The sequence below is a fragment of the Phymastichus coffea genome, unplaced genomic scaffold (genome assembly GCF_024137745.1).
Source record: "Phymastichus coffea isolate CEN01 unplaced genomic scaffold, Cenicafe_Pcof_1.1 PCOF00003, whole genome shotgun sequence".
Classification (NCBI taxonomy): Eukaryota; Metazoa; Arthropoda; class Insecta; order Hymenoptera; family Eulophidae; genus Phymastichus; species Phymastichus coffea.
Window position 1 is genome coordinate 10,193,873 of NW_026706814.1, and position 23,143 is coordinate 10,217,015.

Consider the following 23,143-nt stretch of genomic DNA (forward strand, 5'->3'; position numbering starts at 1 on the left):
ACAGCTGAGCTTGGATAGCTTCAAGCTCTTTCTTCTCTAGCTTCTGCTTCTTCCTTTCCGTCTCGCGGTGCTTTTCCATTTCCTTCCACCATTGGGTCGTGGTCGCCTCGAGTACCTTCTTGAGGTCAACTGCGCCCTGGACCCGGTCTATGAATTCACCGGCTAGGGTCTATGCGCGGCCTCCATGACGCTCAGCCAAATCAAGGACGCTGGCATAAGCCGCGTCCTCTTCGGCGGCAGCCACTATGCGGGCACGCCTGGCGGCTCGGGCTTTCGCCTCCAGCGAAGTCCATTCTTCTTGAAGAGCGGCCCAATAACGCTCTTCGGGAGTCGGCTTAGCCGTGGGCTCCTCTTCTGAATTTTCCAGCTGGGTCTGCAACTGTTACGTCTTACGACGCATCCTGTTTGTAACAAATGCACATTCATGAAATTCAAAGCTGCTATAATACTCGCACGTCAGCAAAAAGCTGACGAAACGCGAGGTAAATGACACTCCGAAATAAAGTCACCGAACGCAAGAATTTATATTCAGAAAAAACAAAATGTCACACTATATCGCAATACTGAGCTGAAAAGAGCTGTAAAAGATATAAAAAGGAATGAACAAAATTACTCGGGGGGCAGTTGATCAGTAGTCCGTCAGTCAGTCAATAAGTACCTGTGAGACTCAACTCCGTACACACCGGTCCGACAATTGGTGATTACTTTACTTAATAAACTCGCGACTGTTACAAAGTAATATCGTGCAAGTATTATTCAACAACCTATCCAATACAATTCAACAAGCAGTTAGAGCCTGCTGCATTTCTATCAACAATTAAAAACTACGATTATCAAAGTAGTGCAATTATCATACATACATATTTACATTTCCACATACATTTATTATAAGTGAGACATATCTAACCACTAGTCAACATATTGGAATGTCTCATTCACTAGCTATTCGTAGTTGATGCACGAGACGTAACACAACATCTCGCGGATGCGGGCCAGCTGATCAATAACGTCCGGTTTCTGGGTGCTCGAGCTCGGTACTGGTTCCTCAGCGGCGGCGATGGCCCATTGACCAACAGGTATTACGATCCCCGCCGTAGCATTAAGCCGACCGGTCAGCTCAAATATGTCTTCGAGCGTGACCCCGGTATCCAATGGTGACTGGGGCTCGAGAGCACTCAACAACCCAGCCACGAAGGACTGGAGCTTCTCAAGGTACCCCTCCCACAGGAGAACTGATTTCTTGGGGGTCATGACCATAATTCTCTTGAAAAAAGTAAAAGACGTTAGAGGATCCAAATATGTGGCGTCGAGCAAGTATGCGAAAGTGGCAAAGCAAAATAGGCGAAGCAAAACAAAATGAAGGAAAAGACCGGCGGTTGTAGAGGTTAGTCACGCTTGCAGGGTTACTTTTTGGAGCGCAAACGTCGCGGCGACGCGACAACTATCGCTGACACGACTTTCTTGGAGCCGCGCGGTCGACCTCGTCTTCTCGGTGCTGTTGTCGTATGTGTTTTATTAGCGTCGGCTGGGCTCGAAGCACGGTCATGGGAAATCGCAGGTTCAGCGTTGTGTTTAGGAACCATTGCGTCATGAATCTCATCCTTAGTAGGAGAATCATCGTCTCCTGCTTCGTCGGGAAGCTGTTCCTCAGCGTAGCAAAGTTTGAGTTGATACGTGTTAGCACCCAGGCGTGAAGTTACGAGAAAGGGTCCAGCATACGTCGGGCTTAAATTAGCCGCGACGGCTTATGCTGCAGAGGACAGCACGTGATTCCGAACCCAGACCTTATCTCCGATGTTATAACGAACATCACGCTGCTTTGCATTATAATAATTTTCTTGCCTTACTTGTGCGGCTTGGGAGTTTTGGTGGGCTTTAGCTCTAAATTCCTCGAGCTTTTGCATGCGATAACGCCACTCGTCAAGCGCGTCCGACTCGAGTTGATCAGTAACAGCACGTTCTTCAACTCGACGCGCTGGATGAGGTGGCTCAGGGTTGCGTCTATAGTTGAGGAAGGCTGGGCTACTTTTCGTAGCTTCGTGTATGGCTGTATTATAGGCGAAGGTAAATTCGGCTATATGCATATCCCAAGTAGTATGCCGTTTCTTAATAAATGCGGCGATCATTGTTTTGATTGTCCGATTTACTCGCTCCGTAGGATTACTTTTGAGCGAATAAGGAGCGCAAGTCGCGTGCAAAACTCCCTGTGCTTCAAGGAAGTCGTCCACTAACCGATTTTTGAAAGGCGTGCCATTGTCGGACAAAAACACATCCGGTACCCCGAGGCGTAGAAATATCCGTTCGTTTAGCGAGCGCTTAATGGTTTTGATGTTTGCCTTACGAACAGGTATGCACTCGATCCATCGAGTGAACAAGTCCAAGAATATGAGCAGGTGCTCGTATCCCTGGGTTGACTTCGGCAACGGACCGATAGTGTTTCGGGACATAATTTCCCATTCTGCTCAACTTTAACCTGCTGACAGACTTGACAATGGCGTACATAGTAGGCGACATCTTTATAAATCTTGGACCAGTAGTAGCGCAGAGCAGCATGCTCGTGCGTCTTATAGCGGCCGAGATGGCCTACTGTCGGCTCTTCATGACATTCGGATAAAATCTGCGCACGTTGCTCGCGTGGCATGACGAGCTTCCATGTGTCGTCATCGCATCCCAGTAAATCGTCGACTACGGGATTAGGTCGGTAAATGTACGAGGTCTGTCCGGAAAGTATCGGGCCTACCTTTATATTTTCGTGCTAGCATTATTCTTTATCGGTTGGTGAGTGGCATCCTTCAAAGTAATCCTCACTTGATTGAATAACACGGTTCCATCGATGTTTCCACTTTTCAAAACAGTCCTGAAACTCACCTTTAGGGATAGCCTTAAGTACACTCGTCGCATTGTTTTCAACCGTTGTTTTGTCATCGAATCGGTGTCCTTTGAGTGGTTTTTTTAGTTTTGGAAACAGCCAAAAGTCACAAGGGGCTATGTCGGGACTGTATGGAGGTTGTCGAAGCAATGCGATATAGTGTTTGCTCAAAACTGCTGCACAAGATTGAATGAATGCGCTGGCGCATTATCGTGATGGAGAAGCCAGTTACCACTTTCCCAAAAGTGCAGCCGTTTTCTTCTTACTGCATTACGCAAACGTTTCAAAATTTGAAGGTAGTATTCTTTATTGATAACCATAAACCCATGATTCATCACCTGTAATAACTTTTCTAAACAGATTATCATCATTATTGACCATTTCCAGATTGTCCAGAGCGATTTCTAAGCGAATGTTCTTCTGCTCTGCTGTGAGAAATTTTGGGACGAATTTCGCACACACGCGTTTCATTCCTAAATTTTCGGTTAAAATTTCTGAACTGATAGTTTTTGGTATCCCAAGGTCTTCTTCTAGTTCTCGCACAGTCTTACGACGATCTTGTTCGATTGTAAGTCGCACCCGCTCAATATTCTCTGCGGTTTTGGTCGTCGAAGGTCGGCCGGAACGAGAATCACTATCGACAGAAGTGCGACCATCCTTGAACCGTTTATACCACTCTTTTATTCGTGTTCTGCTCATACACTCGCTTCCGAAGGCCTTTTGCATCATTTCAATAGTTTCCGAACTCGTTTTTCCGAGTTGAAAGCAAAATTTGATGCAAATTCGCTGATCTTGTTTTTCAGTCATTTTGACAATATCAAAATCCGACGAACGCGAAAAAGGCACTGTAAACAAAGACACGCTGCGCATGAACTATACGTCCGGCAGGTGTCAGTAAGTAACCAATAGATTCGTGAGGCTTTACTGTTGACGTTTCTCTCCGGTAGAGGTCGCTCGAACACTATGGCGCGAAGATATATACGTAGGCCCGATACTTTCCGGACAGACCTCGTACAGATGACCTCCCACTACTTTCCAGTAGGGGTGAGCTCGTGGGTCATCTAGAACTTGTCGAACCTTGCAGAGGTACCAAGGATATTTAATATCCTTGTCTACGCTCAATGCGGCTATGTCTGCAGGCTGATCCTCTTCAGTCTCAATCATGCGCGAAAGCGCGTCAGGTACGACGTTGTCCTTGCCTTTCCTTTAGTTGTAATGAATATTTTTTTATGAAACAAAAAAAAAGATACTTATAAAAAAAGTAATAGATACACATCAATTTGGTCCCCGGGGGTTGCAACCCCTACGTTCTATAGAGGAAAAATTGTATTTTTAAGTGTATTTTTACCTTACAAAATCAAAAAATTGTTATTTAAAACATGATATTTTAGTAGAAAATGACGTGTTTCGGGGTTGGGTTTTCCTATTATCTATTATTTCGAGGGTGAACTACCCCTCAATGTTATTAATACAATATAAGCAGTTGTTGATCGCAGATTATGCTCGTTATTTCATGTTCTATGACGCTGAAAAAAGCCAAACACATGTATACTTTTGTTCTGGCGAATAAACTATTTAGAGGGTGAAAGCTACCCCCGAAAGTTATCGCTCAACACCATTTTATAGCGAAATTTTCGTATTTTATGCACAGTTTTCGACGAAACAAACTTTAAAAATTTTTTTTAAAAAATTTCAGCTAAATATATGGATTTCGTCTACAGCGGTTGCAACCCCCAAAGTCGCCTGAAAGAAAAGCTGTTTTCAAAAATTTCCTTGCAAAATTTTTTCAGCAGAAATGAAGTTTATGAAATTCCGTTTGAAATCTAACAAAAAAGTATACAGTATCCGTCACCAGGGCCTGCTACGCCTTCATTAGGGAGTGAACAGAGCATTCGTTTGTTACCCTGATCCCTACCACCCCGAACCCAATTTCCTTAAACCTCAAGCTAGTTTCCCTGCCACGCTATTACCCGTCACTCTTACACCTCAATTTCATCAACCCTCGAGTTGGTTAGCCTGCCACGCTGTAACCCCAAACTCTTAACCCCAATTTCCTTAACCGTCGAGCTGGTTATTCTGCCACGCTCTAACCCCGAACTCCTACACCCGAATTTCCTCAATCCTTCAGCTAGTTACGCTGCCTCGCTGTAACCCGAAACTCCTACACCCCAATTTCATCAACCCTCGAGCTGGTTAGCCTGTCACGCTGTAACCCCAAATTCTTAACCCCAATTTCCTTAACCCTGGAGCTCGTTACCCTACCACGCTTTAACCCCGTACTCCTACACGCGAATTTCATCAATCCTCGAGCTGGTTACCCTGCCACGCTCTAACCCCGAACTGTTATACCCGAATTTCGTAAACCCTCGAGCTGGTTACCCTGCCACGCTGTAATTCCAAACTCTTAACCCCAATTTCCTTAACTGTCGAGCTGGTTACTCTGCCACGCTCTAACCCCGAACTCCTACACCCGAATTTCATCAATCCTCGAGCTGGTTACTTTGCCACGCTGTAACCCCAAACTCCTACACCCGAATTTCATCAACCCTTGAGCTGGTTACCCTGCCACGCTGTAACCCCGAACTCCTGCATTCCAATTTTCTAAAATCCGGAACCCAACTCCCTGTCATTCATAATCCCGATTTCGAAATATTTATAGTATCTTCATATAAAAGGACATATGCACATTTTTTGTAGAAGATACCGTTTAATTAATTCAGTATATTTATGTATAGTTAGGAAATAGCAAATGCAATTACGATATCATGCAAATTTTTGAAGTTCGAAATAGCTACGGGGAATTTCATTTTTAAATCATTATGTTCATCAAATATTACTACTATCCCTGAGGAAATTCGATTATTATGTTATTACGAAAAAATTCATTAGACAAACTGATTTTACCATACTAATAGGTATATGTACGTATTTCGCGAGGCGGTTTTAGCCAATATAAAAATACTAACATGAGATAATGTTACTCTTGTTTTCCATCTTAAACACACTCGAGTATGTGCGTGGCAAAACAAAATCAAACTCTGGTATGACGTGGAAACCACAATCAACGAATGCGGTTCATGTGGTTCAAATAGTAAGATTAGAACTGCAACTGTTTTTTTCCTTGATAGAAATCGCAATCGTTGACGTATGTGATAAGCCTAGATCTAACAGTGGAAGAACCTCGGTCACCTCGATTTAATATCGTTTTGTGTGGTGCCAACTTCAAAACATGTTTTGTTCACTTACAATATATATAAGCATATTCGATCAGCATACTTCAGTAAATTAGTAATAGAACTTTGCTTTACATCTACGTTTTTGAATATCAAAATTGTGTTAGAATGGCAATTGAAATTCACAACGTCATTCAAAAATTACTGAAAACATTCCATAAGTGCGGTTGTAGAAAGCATACCTATATTAAACGATGCAGAGAAGCAGCTACACGATTATGTTGAAGATATATTGAGAAAAAGCATTGTAACGAATTCAGGTATTGAATGTGAGACAAGTGAGCACTTATGTTTCCTGGATGATGATTTTGATATTAATCCAGAAGTAATTGACGATGAATTTGAAGAAATACATGTTGTAGACTATGCCGAGGTACCTACTGGTACGGTAACAAATACGGTACTCGACGATGGATATAAAAGAAAAGCTGTTGAATACTGTGAAAGTGGTAAGAAAAAGAAACTGTTATTAAGTTGCGTCCAGAGTAAATATAAACAAGTTTCGTCAGAGCTTCAGTTGAGAACATGGAAACACCAAATTTTGACAAGCGAGACCAAAAGAGAGAATCAGTTTAAAGTTTGAGAATATACTTTACAACAACTCAAAGATGCTTTAGATCGGAATTTAACAGTGCATGATTTAGATCTTAAAAGATGGGCTTTACAAAAAAGTATGAGTTAGATATGCCTTGGTTTAAAGCTTCACCCGATTGGATATTACTATTCAAAAAAAAGCATAAAATTGTATCGCGTAAAATAACTAAATATGTGATTAAAGTATCTGTTGAAAATGAGGCTAGTTTAAAGTTAGATTGTCAAAATTTTATCAATCTCATAAAAACAGAATTATCAACCAAAAGTGCAAGTAACATATATAATTCCGATCAAAGTGGATTGAATTTAAAAATGCATACTGGCAGAACATTGAGCGAAAAAGGTAAGAAGACAGTCGAATCAGTAGTACAATCAGTATCATCGACTACGTATAGTTATACGATTTAACCGACGATATCTTCAGAAGGTACATTGCTATCACCCCTTTTTATGGTATTAAAAGAAACAAACGGAGAGTTTGGATCCATTGTTTCAAAAAAACTATTCAATGCACCTAATATATTTTTGCGAGCAAGTGCATAAGAAAAGCAGTAAAGTGAATTACTTCAAACATGGTTGCAACATGTATTTTTACCTAACTATGGGAAAACAGCAGTTTATTAATAGATTCATGGAGTGGACAGTGTGAACGAACTGTAAGAGAAGTGACACCAGCAGATACAAATTTTCCTACGGGTACGCCAGGCAAAATTCAAATATTCGGTTGTAGATTTTGGAAAAACTTTGTAAGAAAAATACCTGATGCCATTATTTTATTCGAATCAGACAACAGTTTACATGAGAGGAATAATATTATAAAATTACAGTCTATCACACATAATCAATTATCTTCACGTAGATTCAAAAGCGTATTTAAATATGTTTGGTACAAAAGTGGGTACTTGGAGAAAGAACCTGATTCATTCGACAATCCTGTTGAATATTGCTTCGAAATTTCAGAACAGCCTATCTGCGAAATTTGTGAAAAAATAGCAATTATAAAATATGCATGGTGCAAGAAACTAATATGTCTAAAGCATTTAATTATAGAGTATCATTATTGTTCACAATATGTACAGTGATAATGAGCGCGGATCGTCTTTTTAAATTCAAAAAATGTAATTTCAATATCAGATGAAATAACGAATTAATATAACGTAAATATAACATAAAAATAAAATAAATTTAACTTATCTTCTACAATAATTTCGCCTATGTCCTTATCTTCAGAAATATTACAAATATATCGAACAGGGTTTCGGACTAGAAAATTAGAAAGGGCAGGGTAACCAGCTCGAGGGTTGATGAAATTCGGTAGTAGGAATTCCGGGTTACAGCGTTGCGGGGTAACCAGCTCAAGGATAGAGGAAATTGGGGTATAGGAGCTTCGGGTTACAGCGTGATAGGCTAACGAGCTCGAGAGTTAAGGAAAAGTGGGGTTAAGAATTTGACGTTACAGCATGGCAGGGTTACAATCTCAAGGGTTGATGAAATTGGGGGGTACGAGTTTCGGGTTACAGCGTGGCAGCGTAATCAGCTCAGGGTTGATGAAATTGGAGTGTAGGAATTACAGGTTACAGCGTGGCAGGGTATTAAGCTCGAGGATTAATGAAATTCGGGTGTAGGAGTACGGGGATAGAGCGTGGCAGGGTAGCCAGCTCGAAGGATAAGGAAATCGGGGTTAAGAGTGTGGGATTACAGCGTGGCAGGGTAACCAGCTGGAGGTTTGATGAAATTTTGGTGTAAGAGTTCGGGGTTAGGGCTTGGCAGGGTAGTCAGCTCGAGGGATAAGGAAATCGGGGTTAAGAGTGTGGGATTACAGCGTGGCAAGGTAACCACCTGGAGGTTTGATGAAATTGGGGGGAAGGAGTTTCGGGTTACAGCGTGGCAGGGTATTAAGCTCGAGGGTTGATGAAATTGGGGTGTAGGAATAACGTGTTAGAGCGTGGCAGGGTATCAAGCTCGAGGATTGATGAAAGAAGGGAGTCAGAGTTCTGGGTTTCAGCATGGCAGGGTTCCCAGCTCGAGGGTTGACGAAATTCGGGTATAATAGTTCGGGGCTAGATCGTGGCAGGGTATCAAGCACGAGAATTAATGAAATACGGGTGTCAGAGTTCTTGCTTAGAGCGTGGTAGGGTAACGAGCTCAAGGGTTAAGGAAATTGGCGTTAAGAATTTGGGGTTACAACGTGGCAGGGTATTAAGCTCGAGGGTTGATGAAATTGGGGTGTAGGAATAACGGGTTAGAGCGTGGCAGGAAACCAGCTCGAGGATTGATGAAATTCGGGTGTAGGAATTCGGGGTTAGAGCGTGGGAGGGTGACCAGCTCGACGGTTAAGGAATTTGTGGTTCATAGTTTGGGGTTACAGCTTGGCAGAGTAACCAGCTCGAGTGTTGTCGAAATTCGGGTATAACAGTTCGGGGTTAGAGCGTGGCAGGGTAACCAGCTCGAGGATTGATGAAATTCTGGTGTAGGAGTACGGGGTTAGAGCGTGGCAGGGTAGCCAGCTCGAGGGTTAAGGAAATTGGGGTTGATAGTTTGGGATTACAGCGTGGCAGGTTAACCAGCTGGAAGTTTGCTGAAACTTGGGTGTAGGAGTTCCGCATAGGTTCTCCAGGTCGGGCTGACCAGTCTATACCAGAGCAGGGCCGGTTTCTTAAATAAAGACGAGAGTGAATCAAAAAGTTCATCTTCTGCGACGCGATCTAGCCGACAGTTTTCCTCTATTTGCTCGAGGAACTCCTCGATGTTCATAGAGGATTCGCCCGAGAATTGGATTTTCCATTCTCTAATAGTCTTTCCTAGATGTTTGCTAGAAAAGCTTGGGCGAGAAGCATCAAAGTGATTGCGCATATCAAGCTGCAAGCTCGTTCCATTATGCCCGAAGGGCGCGCCGGTTTGCGCTGTCCGTTTTGGCGCAGCACCCTCAGCCAACGACGGTGGAAAGAAAGGTTGCACTCGCAGGGGCGGCCCCCCTTTCCCAGACTGAGCTTAATGCTGGATCAGGAACCGATGCGAGGGTTGGCGCATCATGCGCATACCGCAATGACGAGATCGCTACCCCCTTCTCCAGCCGGAGCTTGCTAGGGTTGTTGGTGCGGATCGTAGTGGCATAAATGGAGCCGATTGCTTTTCGGAAGTTACTGTCAGTCTAGTTGTAGAGTGAAAAAGACGCGTGTGAGGATTTAAATTGCTTTGCGATCGCGTACACGATAAGTCAAAGTCATTATCGTCTTCGATTAAATCGTACGTATTTTGGAATTGTACTGTTTTAGCAGTATGCGTCGCATTAAGCTTACGTCGAGCTTCTGCTGTTTGTTTTTGCGCATTAACTACCACGTTTTGCATCTGTCTTCGTAAGTCCTCATTAACGCATTTTAATTCGTTAATATTTTGCGTAAGCCGGTCATTTTCTGATGAAATCGTTGCAGTATAATTTCTTAAATCCGTGTTTATAGTTATTAATTCGCGTCCTGAGCTCGACGGCTGTTGCTTCTGATATGAGCTGTATCGTGCCGTTCGGTAGCACCCATCGTCTTAATTTGTTCGATTGTTGTTGCCGTATACATCGGAGCGGCAGAGGTAACCAAGGTTGTGCTTGTATGCGTAATATTTACGTTGTAATGGTGCGCGGGTATAAAACTAGGGATCGGTGGTAATGAAAAACTATTGAGGGTATATGTCATAATGGTCGTTAACGTCGCTGTGTTGCGCTAGTTGCGCATGCACTGGTTCGTATTGTGTCGCGATCCATGATGTGTCCGCAAGCGTTGTAAGCGACTTATCTGTTGCATTTTGGGCAAAGCTAGGTGAACTAGCTAAAAATCTTGAAGTGTCGCGTTAATTTCTGCATCATTTGCCATATCTGCTGTCAACGCAAGAATAAAGTCATCGCGCAATCTGCTAGTAAAATATTCGAACGAATTAGTGTTTCGCATAAGTCGTTCCGTCTGTTTATTGTTACGTCGCTCTCCGGGTTCGCGGTTATTACAAAGTCCACTGCGGTATAATCGTCTTGAAGTCGCTTGTATAATCTATTCGCGCGCTCATACGTTGAACCTTCGACGAACAGTTCTAATTTTCGAAAAACGGTATCGAGTTCATCGCTCGGTAGGTCCTTAATCCAGTCCGCAATTCGTTTTTTTACGCTTTCTTAAAAACCGATAACTCGTCAAAATCGCCTACACTAGCTGCCATTTTAATACTCAAAATAAAATGATTCTTATAATAATAATGAAGCTTTACACGCGAAATTAAGTATTAAATGCTTAGTGTAATTCAAAATAAACGAAAGAAATAAATAAGATTACTTAGGTGTATGACGAATTATCGCGTTTTATTACAATATTCGAGACAAAATAGCAACAAAATAAACAAAAGATTTGCGTAAAATTATATAATATAGATATATATTAAATAATACAAATGCGTTTATAACGAGTGAAAAATTCCTTCGTTGACTCGAACTCCAGAGAGTTTTGGCGGTATTCCCGTACTGTATTTTGTAAGGATTAAATATATAGCAGACCATCCCGGTGTGTGGGTGAGCGACTGGACTATCCCACAATAAAAGACTGGCAGTGTCGGTGGTCTAAACAACTAAGAAGACTGTGTGAGTGTGCGTGCGAGCTGGCATCGTTGCCGCCCGCCCTCGTTGTTTGATAGCCGACCCCTGCGAAGATCGCATTACTGGGCAATCCTGACTTTAGGCAGCTTCCTGGACTCGAGCGTGTCTAAAAACAACAATTGTAAGTGCCGCTCGATTTGAACTCTCTCCCTGACTACGTTTTTGCTCTCTCTTACGCACTGCGCTTTTCTACCTTGTGTATTATCTTAAACTATCTTTTTTTATTACACGCTTTGTACATATACTTATATCTCTGTTCGTTCTTTGAAGCCTGACTCTCTATCCATTTCCTCAATAATTTAAGTTAATGCGTGTTCGCGTTCGGATAAATTCGCGTCTCACAAGAAGCCTCTATTCATGACGCCTCCGCGGGCCCTTAGGCAGATCGGCCTTATAAGCGACATACTGCGCTACCGGATCGGGTTTGGCAAGACATCAGCGAAACCTGCACATCAAATTTAATTTCCGGCAATTTTAGGTGAGATCGTGTTCATTCCCTCGAAGAACACACTTTTATATCAACGGGGACAGCCAAGATGGGCGAAAACCCCGTTATACGTTATAATTCGAGCATGCGAGAGAAGAAGCGAAAGAAAGAGAAAGGAAACAATAGCAATGTTATGCGCATGCTAACAGATGCTTACTAACGCTTATACGGGACGTAAACAGCGAAAAACTTTTGGTTTTATCGCAACAGTTGTTTTGTTTATCAATCGACGTTAGCGAGAGGGTTAAATACAGGGTGTCCCATTTTAAAGGAACCACCCCGAAATTTTCGACGGTTGGCGTTGTACAAAAAAATTGTTCAGACAACAGTTGTTTGGGACAATGGGGGCAACCTTTCTGTGATATCCGATTAGACCTTGAGATTTATTTTCAAGGTCATTTGAAGGTCAGTCATTTTTTGAATAGGAACCCATATTTTTGATCCCGGATTCGGAAAGAGCGGAAAATTCTACGTTTAGATAACGTATTATGTGTGGGGTGTGCTCCCGCCCCCCACGCCTAAGGTCATGTAGGGGTCAAATTTAGGATTTTCTTCATCTATGCACAGGTATGATCGGGCAAGAGTAAGGTTAATTGTAATAACCCAATAACTCCAATACCCAATAACTCGATAACCCCAATAACACCAATAACCCAATAACCAAGAGATATTTTGAATAAGAACCCATATTTTTGATCCCGGATTCGGAAAGAGCGGAAAATTCTACGTTTAGATAACGTATTATGTGTGGGGTGCGCTCCCCCCCCTCGCCTTAGGTCATGTAGGGGTCAAATTTATGATTTTCTTCATCTATGCACAGGTATGATCGGGCAAGAGTAAGGTTAATTGTAATAACCCAATAACTCTATAACCCAAATAACCCAATAATCCAATAACCCGATAACCCCAATAATTCAATAACCCCAATATCCCAAAAAAATTGTAGAGTCAAACAAAAGTGACCTTGAGCTTAAACTTCAGGTTGACTTTCAAAGTCGACTTCATGTATTCAAAGCCTTCATGAGGAGTGTCATTTTACATTTTGTGGGATAACATGTTATTTCCATTCTTTTTTTTGGTGTGATTCCGGACAAGCCTACAAAGTTTCAACTAAATTGTTTAATAACTCTTTTTTAGTATTGTTTATGACAATAGTGATTCTCGAACAGTCCTTCTCAGGATAGTTCAAGTGTAATTTTGTTAGTCGACTTAAAAGGAGGGAATATGCCGGATTATTCGAGAAACGAAATTATTGATATTCTGTTGTCTCTCGGGATATGTCAAGGCCGATATCGTGCTGCGGCAAGGTATTACCCGCAGCACCCGGCTAGGTAATCAATACCTTGCCTTCATTGGCTGGGTAATCGATACCTTACCTTCATTCGCTGGGTAATCAATACCTTGCCTTCACTGGCTGCGTAATCAATACCTTACTAACCTCACCCTTGTCCCGGTGGGATGGGGGATGAACCGCTCCCCCAACATAATACTTTATCTAAACGTAAAATTTCCCGCTCTTTTCGAATCCGGGATAAAAAATGGGGGTCCTTATTCAAAATATCTCTTGGTTATTGGGTTATTGGGGTTATTGGGGTTATCGAGTTATTGGGTATTGGAGTTATTGAGTTATTACAATTAACCTTACCCGTGCCCGAACATCCCTGTGCATAGATGAAGAAAATCATAAATTTGACCCCTACATGACCTTAGACGAGAGGGGGGGTTAACCGCACCCCACACATAATACGTTATCTAAACTTAGAATTTTCCGCTCTTTCCAAATCCGGGATCAAAAATATAGGTTCCTATTCAAAAAATGACTTTGACCATCAAATGACCTTGAAAATAAATCTCAAGGTAAAATCCGATTTCACAGAAAGGTTGCCTCCATTGTCCCAAACAACTGTTGTCTGAACAATTTTTTTGTACAACGCCAACCGTCGAAAATTTCGGCGTGGTTCCTTTAAAATGGGACACCCTGTATATCTAAAACAAAGCAAACTCTTCGCGCTGATATGTACGTACTAAATAGTATGAAAATATATATATATTAATACATGTACGCGGGTGATCCGATAAGTACTTAGCCTACAAAAGAAAAACGAAAATTTTGGAAAAGTGGCGTTTTATTTTTCAATATAGTCTCCTTTTAGTTCGATACACTTGGCCCAGCGATGCTCCAACTTATTTTACCCGTCTGAAAAATACGTTTCCTCGAGGTCTGAAAAGTAGGCTTCCGTGGCAGCGATTACCTCCTCATTCGACTCAAATTTCTACCCGGCGAGTGACTTTTTCAAGTTTGGAAACAAAAAGAAGTCGCACGGGGCTAAATCTGGAGAATACGGTGGATGGGGCAGCAGTTCGTAGCCTAATTCGACCAATTTGGCCATGGCGACGGCGGAGGTGTGAGCTGGTGCGTTGTCATGGTGGAAGAGCACTTATTTCTTCGCCAAATGGGGCCGTTTTTTCTGCAATTCGACGTCGAATCGGCCCAATAATTCGGCATAGTACAGCCCTGTGACCGTTTTGCCCCTCTCCAGGTAGTCGATGTAGATCACACCTTGTGAATCCCAGAAAACGCTGGCCATCGCCTTTCCGGCCGATGGGGCAGTCTTCGACTTCTTCGGAGCACTTTGGCCGGGTAAAGTCCACTGTTTTGACTGTTCCTTGGCCTCTGGTGTATACCAGTGGATCCATGTTTCGTCGACTGTCACGAAACGACGCAGAAACTCCTTTAGATTGCGCTTAAACAGCGTCAGACATTGCTCTGAAGTTGTCTCACGGTTGCGCTTGTTGACCGGAGTGAGCAAACGCGGTACCCATCGCGCTGACAGCTTTCTCATGCCCAAAATTTCATGCAGGGCATGACCCACGCGGTCTTTTGAGATGTCTACGATCTTAGCTATCTCGCGCACCTTCAATCGTTGATCTGCCAATACGAGATCGCGAATTTTTGTCACGTTATCCTCCGTGATAGCCGTTTTCGGAGCACCTGGACGTGGCTCTTCAAAAATCTACGTGCGAACACGTTGAAACTCGTTAAACCAATTTTTGACGGTCGCCATCGAAGGAGAAGAGTTACCGTACACAGCATTCAAGCGCTTTATGATTTTGCTGCGCGATTTCCCTTCCAAAAACAAGAATCGAATCACCGACCGTTCCTGCTCTTTTTCCATTTTTCAAAAATCAACGTACACACTTGCTTTCACACGCTCTCAAAAATAAACTACAACTCCGATCCGGCTGAAATGTTGACAGTAACCATCGAGAAGGTTGTTCTACGTGATAGAATATTTCTTTTGCGAGAGTGGCGCCATCGGGCGGTGAGGTTAAGTACTTATCGGACCACCCGTACGTGCCTTCATTCGTCTTCAACGTTTTAATAAAAAAAAAGATCGGCAGAAATAAATAGCGTTGCGTCTGCTATATTAGTTCGCTGCAATGCTGAATTGTGAAGCTGTGAAATTTTGTCCTTTGTTTACTTCACGCGCGCACTTGAGTTCACGAAGTAAACACTAGCATCGACGCGGGCTCGTTTCCTGGAATCCGTTCGATCTCAAATTTTCAGCCGACGCTGAAGCGAAGGTTGTTTTAAACATTGGGCGCCAAATTATGTAACGGAGAATAGTCCCGTTGACATAAAAATTAGTATATGAGGATATGCGGATAATGCAAGTAAAGAATCTGGGCTTGGTTAGGCAGGAACAGCTCGGCTCGTCAGGTGTTGTCGGGGCGTCGTGGCTCCAATGCCAAGTCGCGGCGTAAGACTCACACGCCTAAACGCGAGATTAAAAGGTCAGGGAGATAGGCGGAAGGGCGGAATAAAGCGGACGCGCGTTAAGAAGTAAGCGTTTTATTTACCTGAATGACGGATAAATGTTAATAAACTAATATAAAAGCGGCGAAGCAAAAAGGAGAAAGAGAGAAAGCAAGAAGCTGAATTAAGAGAGAGAGTGAGGTACGCAGCAGTACTTGCAAATTGCTGCTCCTTAAAAATCGGCTCGCAATAGGCGCTCGAATTACAAACTGCAATTAAATAGTAATCCCGAATAGGCTGGCGTGGATGGCAGGAGGCCGTCACTCACAAACTCCACACTCGCACGATTAATCAGCTCAAAGACTCTCACACTGCACGCACTAGATCACGCTGTCCAGGATTTACAGACTCAAGGCACGAGTATTGAATCGACAGCTAAACACGTTCGCTCGCGTTGAAGAACGATAGCCGAATCTGCCGCGCCAAGAGAATGAAGCGCCCTCATCGCGGTCCGTGCATTCGATAATCGAACCGTCTCTCTCTCTTTCCGTCCTACTCTCTCTCTCTCTCTCTCTCTCTCTCTCTCTCTCTCTCTCTCTCTCTCTCTCTCTCTCTCTCTCTCTCTCTCTCTCTCTCTCTCTCTCTCTCTCTGTTACCTACCTTGTTTCAGCCTACTGAAATAAAAATGACATATAATATACATTTGGCTTATATTAATAAATTAGAATATGGGAGAGAGTATCATTCACACTCGTTATACTACTTATAGATATAGCTATAATAGTTTTTGTAATTCAATTAAAATACGTTAATTAAGAGTAATTTCAATGTAACAACATGTTTTATATAAATTTTACGGCATAGATTCAGATTATAATAATTTTAATTACTTTCAACTGCTGAATTATATTGAATTTTAATGTGCACATTCAATTTGTTTATTACATTATAAATATTAATTATTATAATAAAGCGGATACCTAAATTCAAGATGACTATCCGAGAAACATGAGTAAGAATTTGTTTCATTGATAATAGCTTAGTTATTACTGTTATCAATAAATTAACATTTAATAATTTATTTAAATAAATAATTGTATATGAATCTAAAGAGTTAATTTTGTACATAATAACGACATTGTTATAATTTATTAATTTCATTAACTGATTTATTATCTACTTTATAATATCTTACAAAAAACCGTTGCAAATATGAAAATTGATTATAATTCAAATGTTATTAACTAATTTAAGTAGTTCTTTTATGGAATTATTTCTACAAGCATTGAACTATTGCTATATATCAAATTTATCATTATTTTATTTATCATTATTTAAATATTGCATTAATCTATTAACTAACTTTATTAGTGAATAACTTTTGACTATACTTTTTGCGATAAGTGTTAATTATACTTAAATAATCCATATCTACTTGTGTAAATTTTAAATGTTTTAGAATTTCGTTATTGCTGTCTAATCTATTGTAAACAAGAGAAAATGATTTTGCATACTTGCATAAACAGCTCGAAGAGGGCTGTCCTACGAAAATAGGCGGAAAAATCTGTGTATAAATACGCTGATTTTTCACAGGCTAGCATTCTCTCCTAGTCTTGCAAAGTGAGCGCTCGAGATTGAATAAACTTGGCTTATACCTAAGTTCTTTTTCTCAAGTAATTAACTAAACAATTCTTTTCTTTCCTATTGTAATTTACGCTCGATTCATAGAACATTTTGTGTCATAAGAAACTTCAGCTGAATTATATCCTTTTTACAAGAAAGACTTAAGCTCTGCTTATGGGACACTTCGCACCATAAGAAACTAGGGTAAAGTCTATCTTTCCTTAAGCCCAATTCAAATAATCATAGATATTTCATTTATAATTTTATTTTAAACTTAATATTCATAAATATTTTCAAAGTTAAAACGAATTCTTACTCATTAACGCGACAGACCACGAGAGTACGAACAAAATAATAAATAATAGGTAATATTAACATCACAAAATTCTTTTTCTACAGAAAAAACACAAAAAGTTTCTGCATAACGTAGTTATAGTCTTATCTCATTTAGTCTTCTACGTAATATTATTATATATTCAACAATAAACTTTTCGAAGTTCATATACTATGTATATAATAAAATATTATCTTAAATTTGTTATTATAAACAATTGCTAAACAACATTATTTATAATTTCAGAAAAAACTAATACGCGATAACATCAGATATATTCATGACGTTATCATGACTCGCACTTTAGAGCTGTACAAGAGTGTTACAGGTCAAGACTTCAAGAAATTGATAGCTCTACAAGAACAGCTCTATTCTAACCTAACATCTAGTAATAATCCCAAACCTGCTCCACGAACGTCAATACCAAAATATTCTACGACTGAATACATTTAGAGGATACCCCATGGCCTGAATCATTTCCACGAGTAATTTTAATAAAAATAATGATACTAAGAATAACAATGACAACTATAAGAATAAAGTTAATAAAACAGAATCGATGGTAATATCGTAAAATACGTCGTATATATAATGTTGTAATCAAACTTTTCTGCATGTATAATATACTTTTATTTATATCAAATTCTAAAGAATCCCTTGTCACGCAGCAATTTTAGCATTATATCATGACTCTGTTTAAAGTTGTAAATCGAGACAACTAACAGAATTTTATTTTCTTGGATTGCTAATGTTGCTAGTCTATGAAAAAAGACAATGTAATTTAGTTTTCTAAAACGCCCATTCACGGATCCATTTTATAATTAATAAATTAAGTCTTTATTTGGTCAATGTTTCAGGGATATTCAAAATCTCTCTTATCAGAAAAAAAAGCAATCATTCATAAAAATTATTTTATGAACCATTACAATTTGTTACAATATCAATGAGTTATACTATTTACTTAATGTAAAACAAATAATTTAGTTGGTTATATACAATGATTTGACAAAATATTTCCATTTATGTTTTTTTCCGTAAAGTGTGTATAATTTTTTCAAGTAATACACATACACATACACACACATACCCTTAAAAGAGAAAGGTAGAAAGGGATATAAAAGCATATTGAACGAGCATCAAAATATTTAAAAAGACATAATAGAGACTATTGATATAGAGATAATCAGCCTTAATGTTACACTCAATCATATTAAATTTAGTAAAATTCTAATCAAAGAAATACGAGAATGAATCCCATGCTCCAAATAAAAATAAAACTACTTCATTAGTTATAATGACGATTCGCTGATTTGTCTTCCAGGTTCATCAAGTTCTTTATTTTAACTATAATCAATTCGTCATACAAATATAATACAAACAAATTTTTTAACACATGAAATGTTACCCAAACACATAACTAAAAACAAAAAACACATACCAATGCAATCTCAATAATTTTCTCTACATCAAAAATTATGTATTTGTAAATATTTTAAAGTAAAATGAACAATCTAGTCAAATTAGTAGTCATAGAATAGCAATATATACGTAGCAATCCGGAAAAGCATAGTAGATAGCAAACAAATCACACAACACAAGTCATACTGATTAATATTTCATTTTATCATATTTTGATAAGAGGCAAAAAGATAAATATAAGCACAATACACAGATAATCTTATTAACATAGGTATAAGTAAAGCCTGAAATGATTCTATGGAATAATAGTTTAATAAATCATATAGTATTGGATAATTAGTTACACAAAATCTATTTAATAAATTTAAAAATATTATGGTATCGTTTACTAAGATATTGATTTACTATCTTCTTGCCTGTTAATAGTATTATTATATGTATTGATAAATATCATTTGGGAAATTAATTTTTTTTGCTTATTAATTCTTTATCTAAAATTTGAACATTATTAAAATCAAAACTATATCATGGATTCTCTGTAAGATGTTTTGGACCTGGTAATAATTTGTCTATTGGAATATTTTCATGTTCTTTAATTCTTTGTTTTACTTTCCTTTTTGTCTGTCCTATATAAACTGCTGGACGTTGGTTACATTGAAACATAAATAATGTAAGTCTCAGACCATTTTTCACTTTTATTCTTGACAAGTTTTATAATACGAGAGTGGCTCAATAAATTATTAGGAAAAGATAGAAAAACAATTTTTTTTGATAGATTTTGTTTTTATTTTTAATATAAACTCCTTTTAGCTTGATACACTTTTTCAGATGTTCTTTAAGCTATCAGAAAAAAATAATTTTGGAAGTTCCTCAAAATAGACATTTGTTTCTTTTATGATCTCGTTCGAGATGAATCGTTGTCCGACAAGCCACTTTTTTAGGTTTAGGAATAAAACAAATCACTAGGGGCCATATCTGATGAATACGGTGGATGGTCTACTAATTCGAACTTCAATTCCTTAATTTTAGCCATTGAAACTAAGCAAGTATGCACTCGTACATTGTCTTGATGAAACTGAATTTTTTTTTTATTCAAATGAGGACGTTTTTCCTTTGTTTTCTTACTTAACTGGTTCAACAACGACGCATAATACTCTTCGATGATTGTTTATCCTTTTTCTAAATAGTCGATAATTCCACGTGCATCCCAAAAAACAGTGGCCATAACCTTGCTGGCCGATTTTACTGTCATCGCCTTCTTTGGAGCTGGTTGACATTTCATAATTCATTGTTTTGACTATTCCTTGGTCTCAAGGGTATACTGATGTATCCACGTTTCGTCTACAGTTATGAATCGACACATAAAGTCGCCCGGATTACGGTAGCCTCAGCGGCCACCACTTGACTGCGTCTGTTTTCGACTGAGAGCAAACGCGGCACCCATCTTGCCTAAATTTTTCTCTTATCCAATTTCTCATGTAAAATTGAAATGACTGTACCTGTTGAAATCTCTATGGCCTCAACTATTTCGCGCAATTTTATTCTTCGGTCACTCAACACCATAACGTAGATTTTATTGATCATTTCGGGAAAGTCCACGTCTACAGGACGACCTGAACGATGTTCATCTGCAGTCGATATACGATCACGTTTAAATTCATTCACCCAATTGTAAACAGTTGCAAACACAGGGGCAGATACACCATGAACTGCATATAACTCAACTTTGATTTCTTTCGGCGTAAGCTTTTAAAGAGAAACGGTTTATCACCGCTTGGAACTCACTTTTTTCCATTGTTAACAAGAAACAAAAGTTGTTCACTTTGATCGATGATAAAAATGGAACTACTCGATTGATCTGGCTGAAACTTCGGCAGCACTCTATTTAGTAGTGACGCTTGTTGATGCAACATGAGTTGGGATGTTTTGAGCGCCATCTCTTGGATTTTCTAAGGACTTGTTGACCCACCCTCGTACTATTCAGTTTACTACTCAGGCGGGACAACACGTATGTTATACTATTGTAAGGCAGATTTACGAGAGTTAAATAATTGCTCACGGTATGGCAATAAAATAGTAAATTGTAAGTACACAATAGAATATAGTTATTGTAAAGGCATATGATCTGCCTAAAATTCATAAAAATGGCATTTCTCTCAGTTCGATTATTTTTACTATTAATGACCCTACCAATTTCTTAAAAAAAATTTTAGACAAAGAACTCAAAAAATTGTACCAAAAAATCTTTGTCTCACATTAATAATAGTTTACAGTTAAAAAATGAATTAAATTCATGAATCATTCCAAATATATTCTAGTTTCACTGGATGTATCTTCTTTCTTTACTAACGTTCCAGTAAGTTTAACATTCAAAAGCTTAGATAAACGTTTCCAACAAATCCATCTGAATTTGAAGATACCGTTTACAGACATTGTTGATAGCGCTGTTTTAGAATACATTTTTTCAATTTAATAATGTTGTGTAACGGTCCAGTCTGATTTGCCTTTTTCTTCGTTTTCCACTGCAAAACAACAACCTCTCATACATAAGAAAACTGAAGAAAAGCGGTATCAGAGCTATGGCGCTACTTTACATATACGTGAAAATGTGTTAGGGCAATTCGGCAAAAATCAAGACCATATAAGGAGCGTGACGAGCGTGGGAAATTTAATGTTTACGATACAAAATCAATAATTGCAAAGTTTTTTTTTACGAACAAAAGCATTTTTCAGTCAATTTTCACGCGCCAATCACGAATTTCAAGTTATTATAATCATTCAATCGTTCACTTAATTTAATTTACAAGTAAATATCGCTAGTAATTTTGCAACGAATAAATATGATGCAAATTCGAATATACAATAGCGATCCTAGCACTTTAAAAAAGAGAAGCAAGAATTTGACACTTTCATAATTGATTTTCGACTGAGTTTTCAATAAATAAAAAATTTATAATTTATGTAAACAATTAAAATTGCGTTGCGAGATAGTGATCCAACTGTACATACATATAAAATTACTGATAACAATTGTTACCCGTTTGTTGATTTTATAATGGTGTTACGTGACAGTTTTGATGTTTTTTCAAAACGGCCACGTGTTAGACCGTTTTAGCTCCGAGTGGTCCTGACTCGGGAGAATTGAACCTTCGGTACGGTACCCCGATCGTCTCAGCGAATGTATCGCGTTTTTGCCGACAATGTCCGAAATTCGTCCACGCGAGGGATAAGCGAGAGTAATGGGTGAGGGGAGGGGGCGGCTCGCTGGATTATTAAAATGAAAATACACGAGTACATAAGATAGATTTATATATATTTAGATACATAATATAACATGTCTAGTAGTGATACCTCTATCGCGTTACTATCTAGTTCACGATTTATTAAATAAATATTCTAAAATACGCGGTCGGTCATCGTTACACACCCGGTCCCAGTACACAAACAAATGGATTCACCAAAAGGGGAACCTTGAATATAGTAAGTAGTTATCGAAATAAAGAGAGAGAAAACAAGGAAGAGATTTCGTTTTATCGAGAATAGAGCGTGGAAGTACTCACTCTGTTGTTTTGGTCCGAAATATTGTTTGCTTCGTTATGTGGGCAATCAGTCCCTTTTTGAATCTGGTCAGATTAACTAGTTCAATATATTTTTTTATCCAATAATGTGGCAACACACAATAAAATGATAATTCCTATGATTTTCGTTTACACAAAATTATTAAAACGAATGTACTCGACACTTCTAATACTTAATTATAACTCGAACTCTTATATTCTCAAACTCTTATCTTAAATTATAGATTTAACTTCAGTAGGAAAAATGCAGCCTTCTTAGTTGAGCGCTCACTCCTAACTGACTAATCTCTGGTCGTTGTTTTCGCCGGTTCATTATATATCCTTAGTCCCTCGCATTCCGTCTCTCTCTCGCACATATGCTTTAGACGTTTACGCTTCTCGTATCGGCTCGTCTTACCTAGCTAAGCACGCTGTCGCAGCATACTGCCGCAGCGTGAATCAGCCTCTGCCGCTCATTCCCACCGAGTCGCGCACACGAATACTGCTAGCTATACTATGTCCGAACCGAAATCTCGAGAGCGAAAAATACAATTCGACAAAATACAATTATAACACAATGAAACGTCACGTAACAAATGGCTAAAAGAGGAATTTACGAATTCATTATTTAATTATTATTCAA

At 39.2% G+C, this 23,143-nt stretch overlaps 1 protein-coding gene across 3 annotated transcripts in view; it reads left to right on the forward strand.

Moving 5' to 3' along the window:
* LOC131664129 (exocyst complex component 8) overlaps positions 1-18,595 on the forward strand; it is a 315,864-nt gene extending 297,269 nt beyond the window's left edge. For 2 of the 3 annotated variants that reach the window (XM_058935013.1, XM_058935022.1), the window contains one exon: positions 17,771-18,592. In XM_058935013.1, the coding sequence (XP_058790996.1) occupies positions 17,771-17,977 (207 nt within the window). In that variant the 3' untranslated portion in view covers positions 17,978-18,592. Of the gene's footprint in view, positions 1-17,770 lie in introns of all 3 variants that reach the window. The other variant, XM_058935031.1, reaches the window with a different exon arrangement.
* Positions 18,596-23,143: the final 4,548 nt, after the last annotated feature.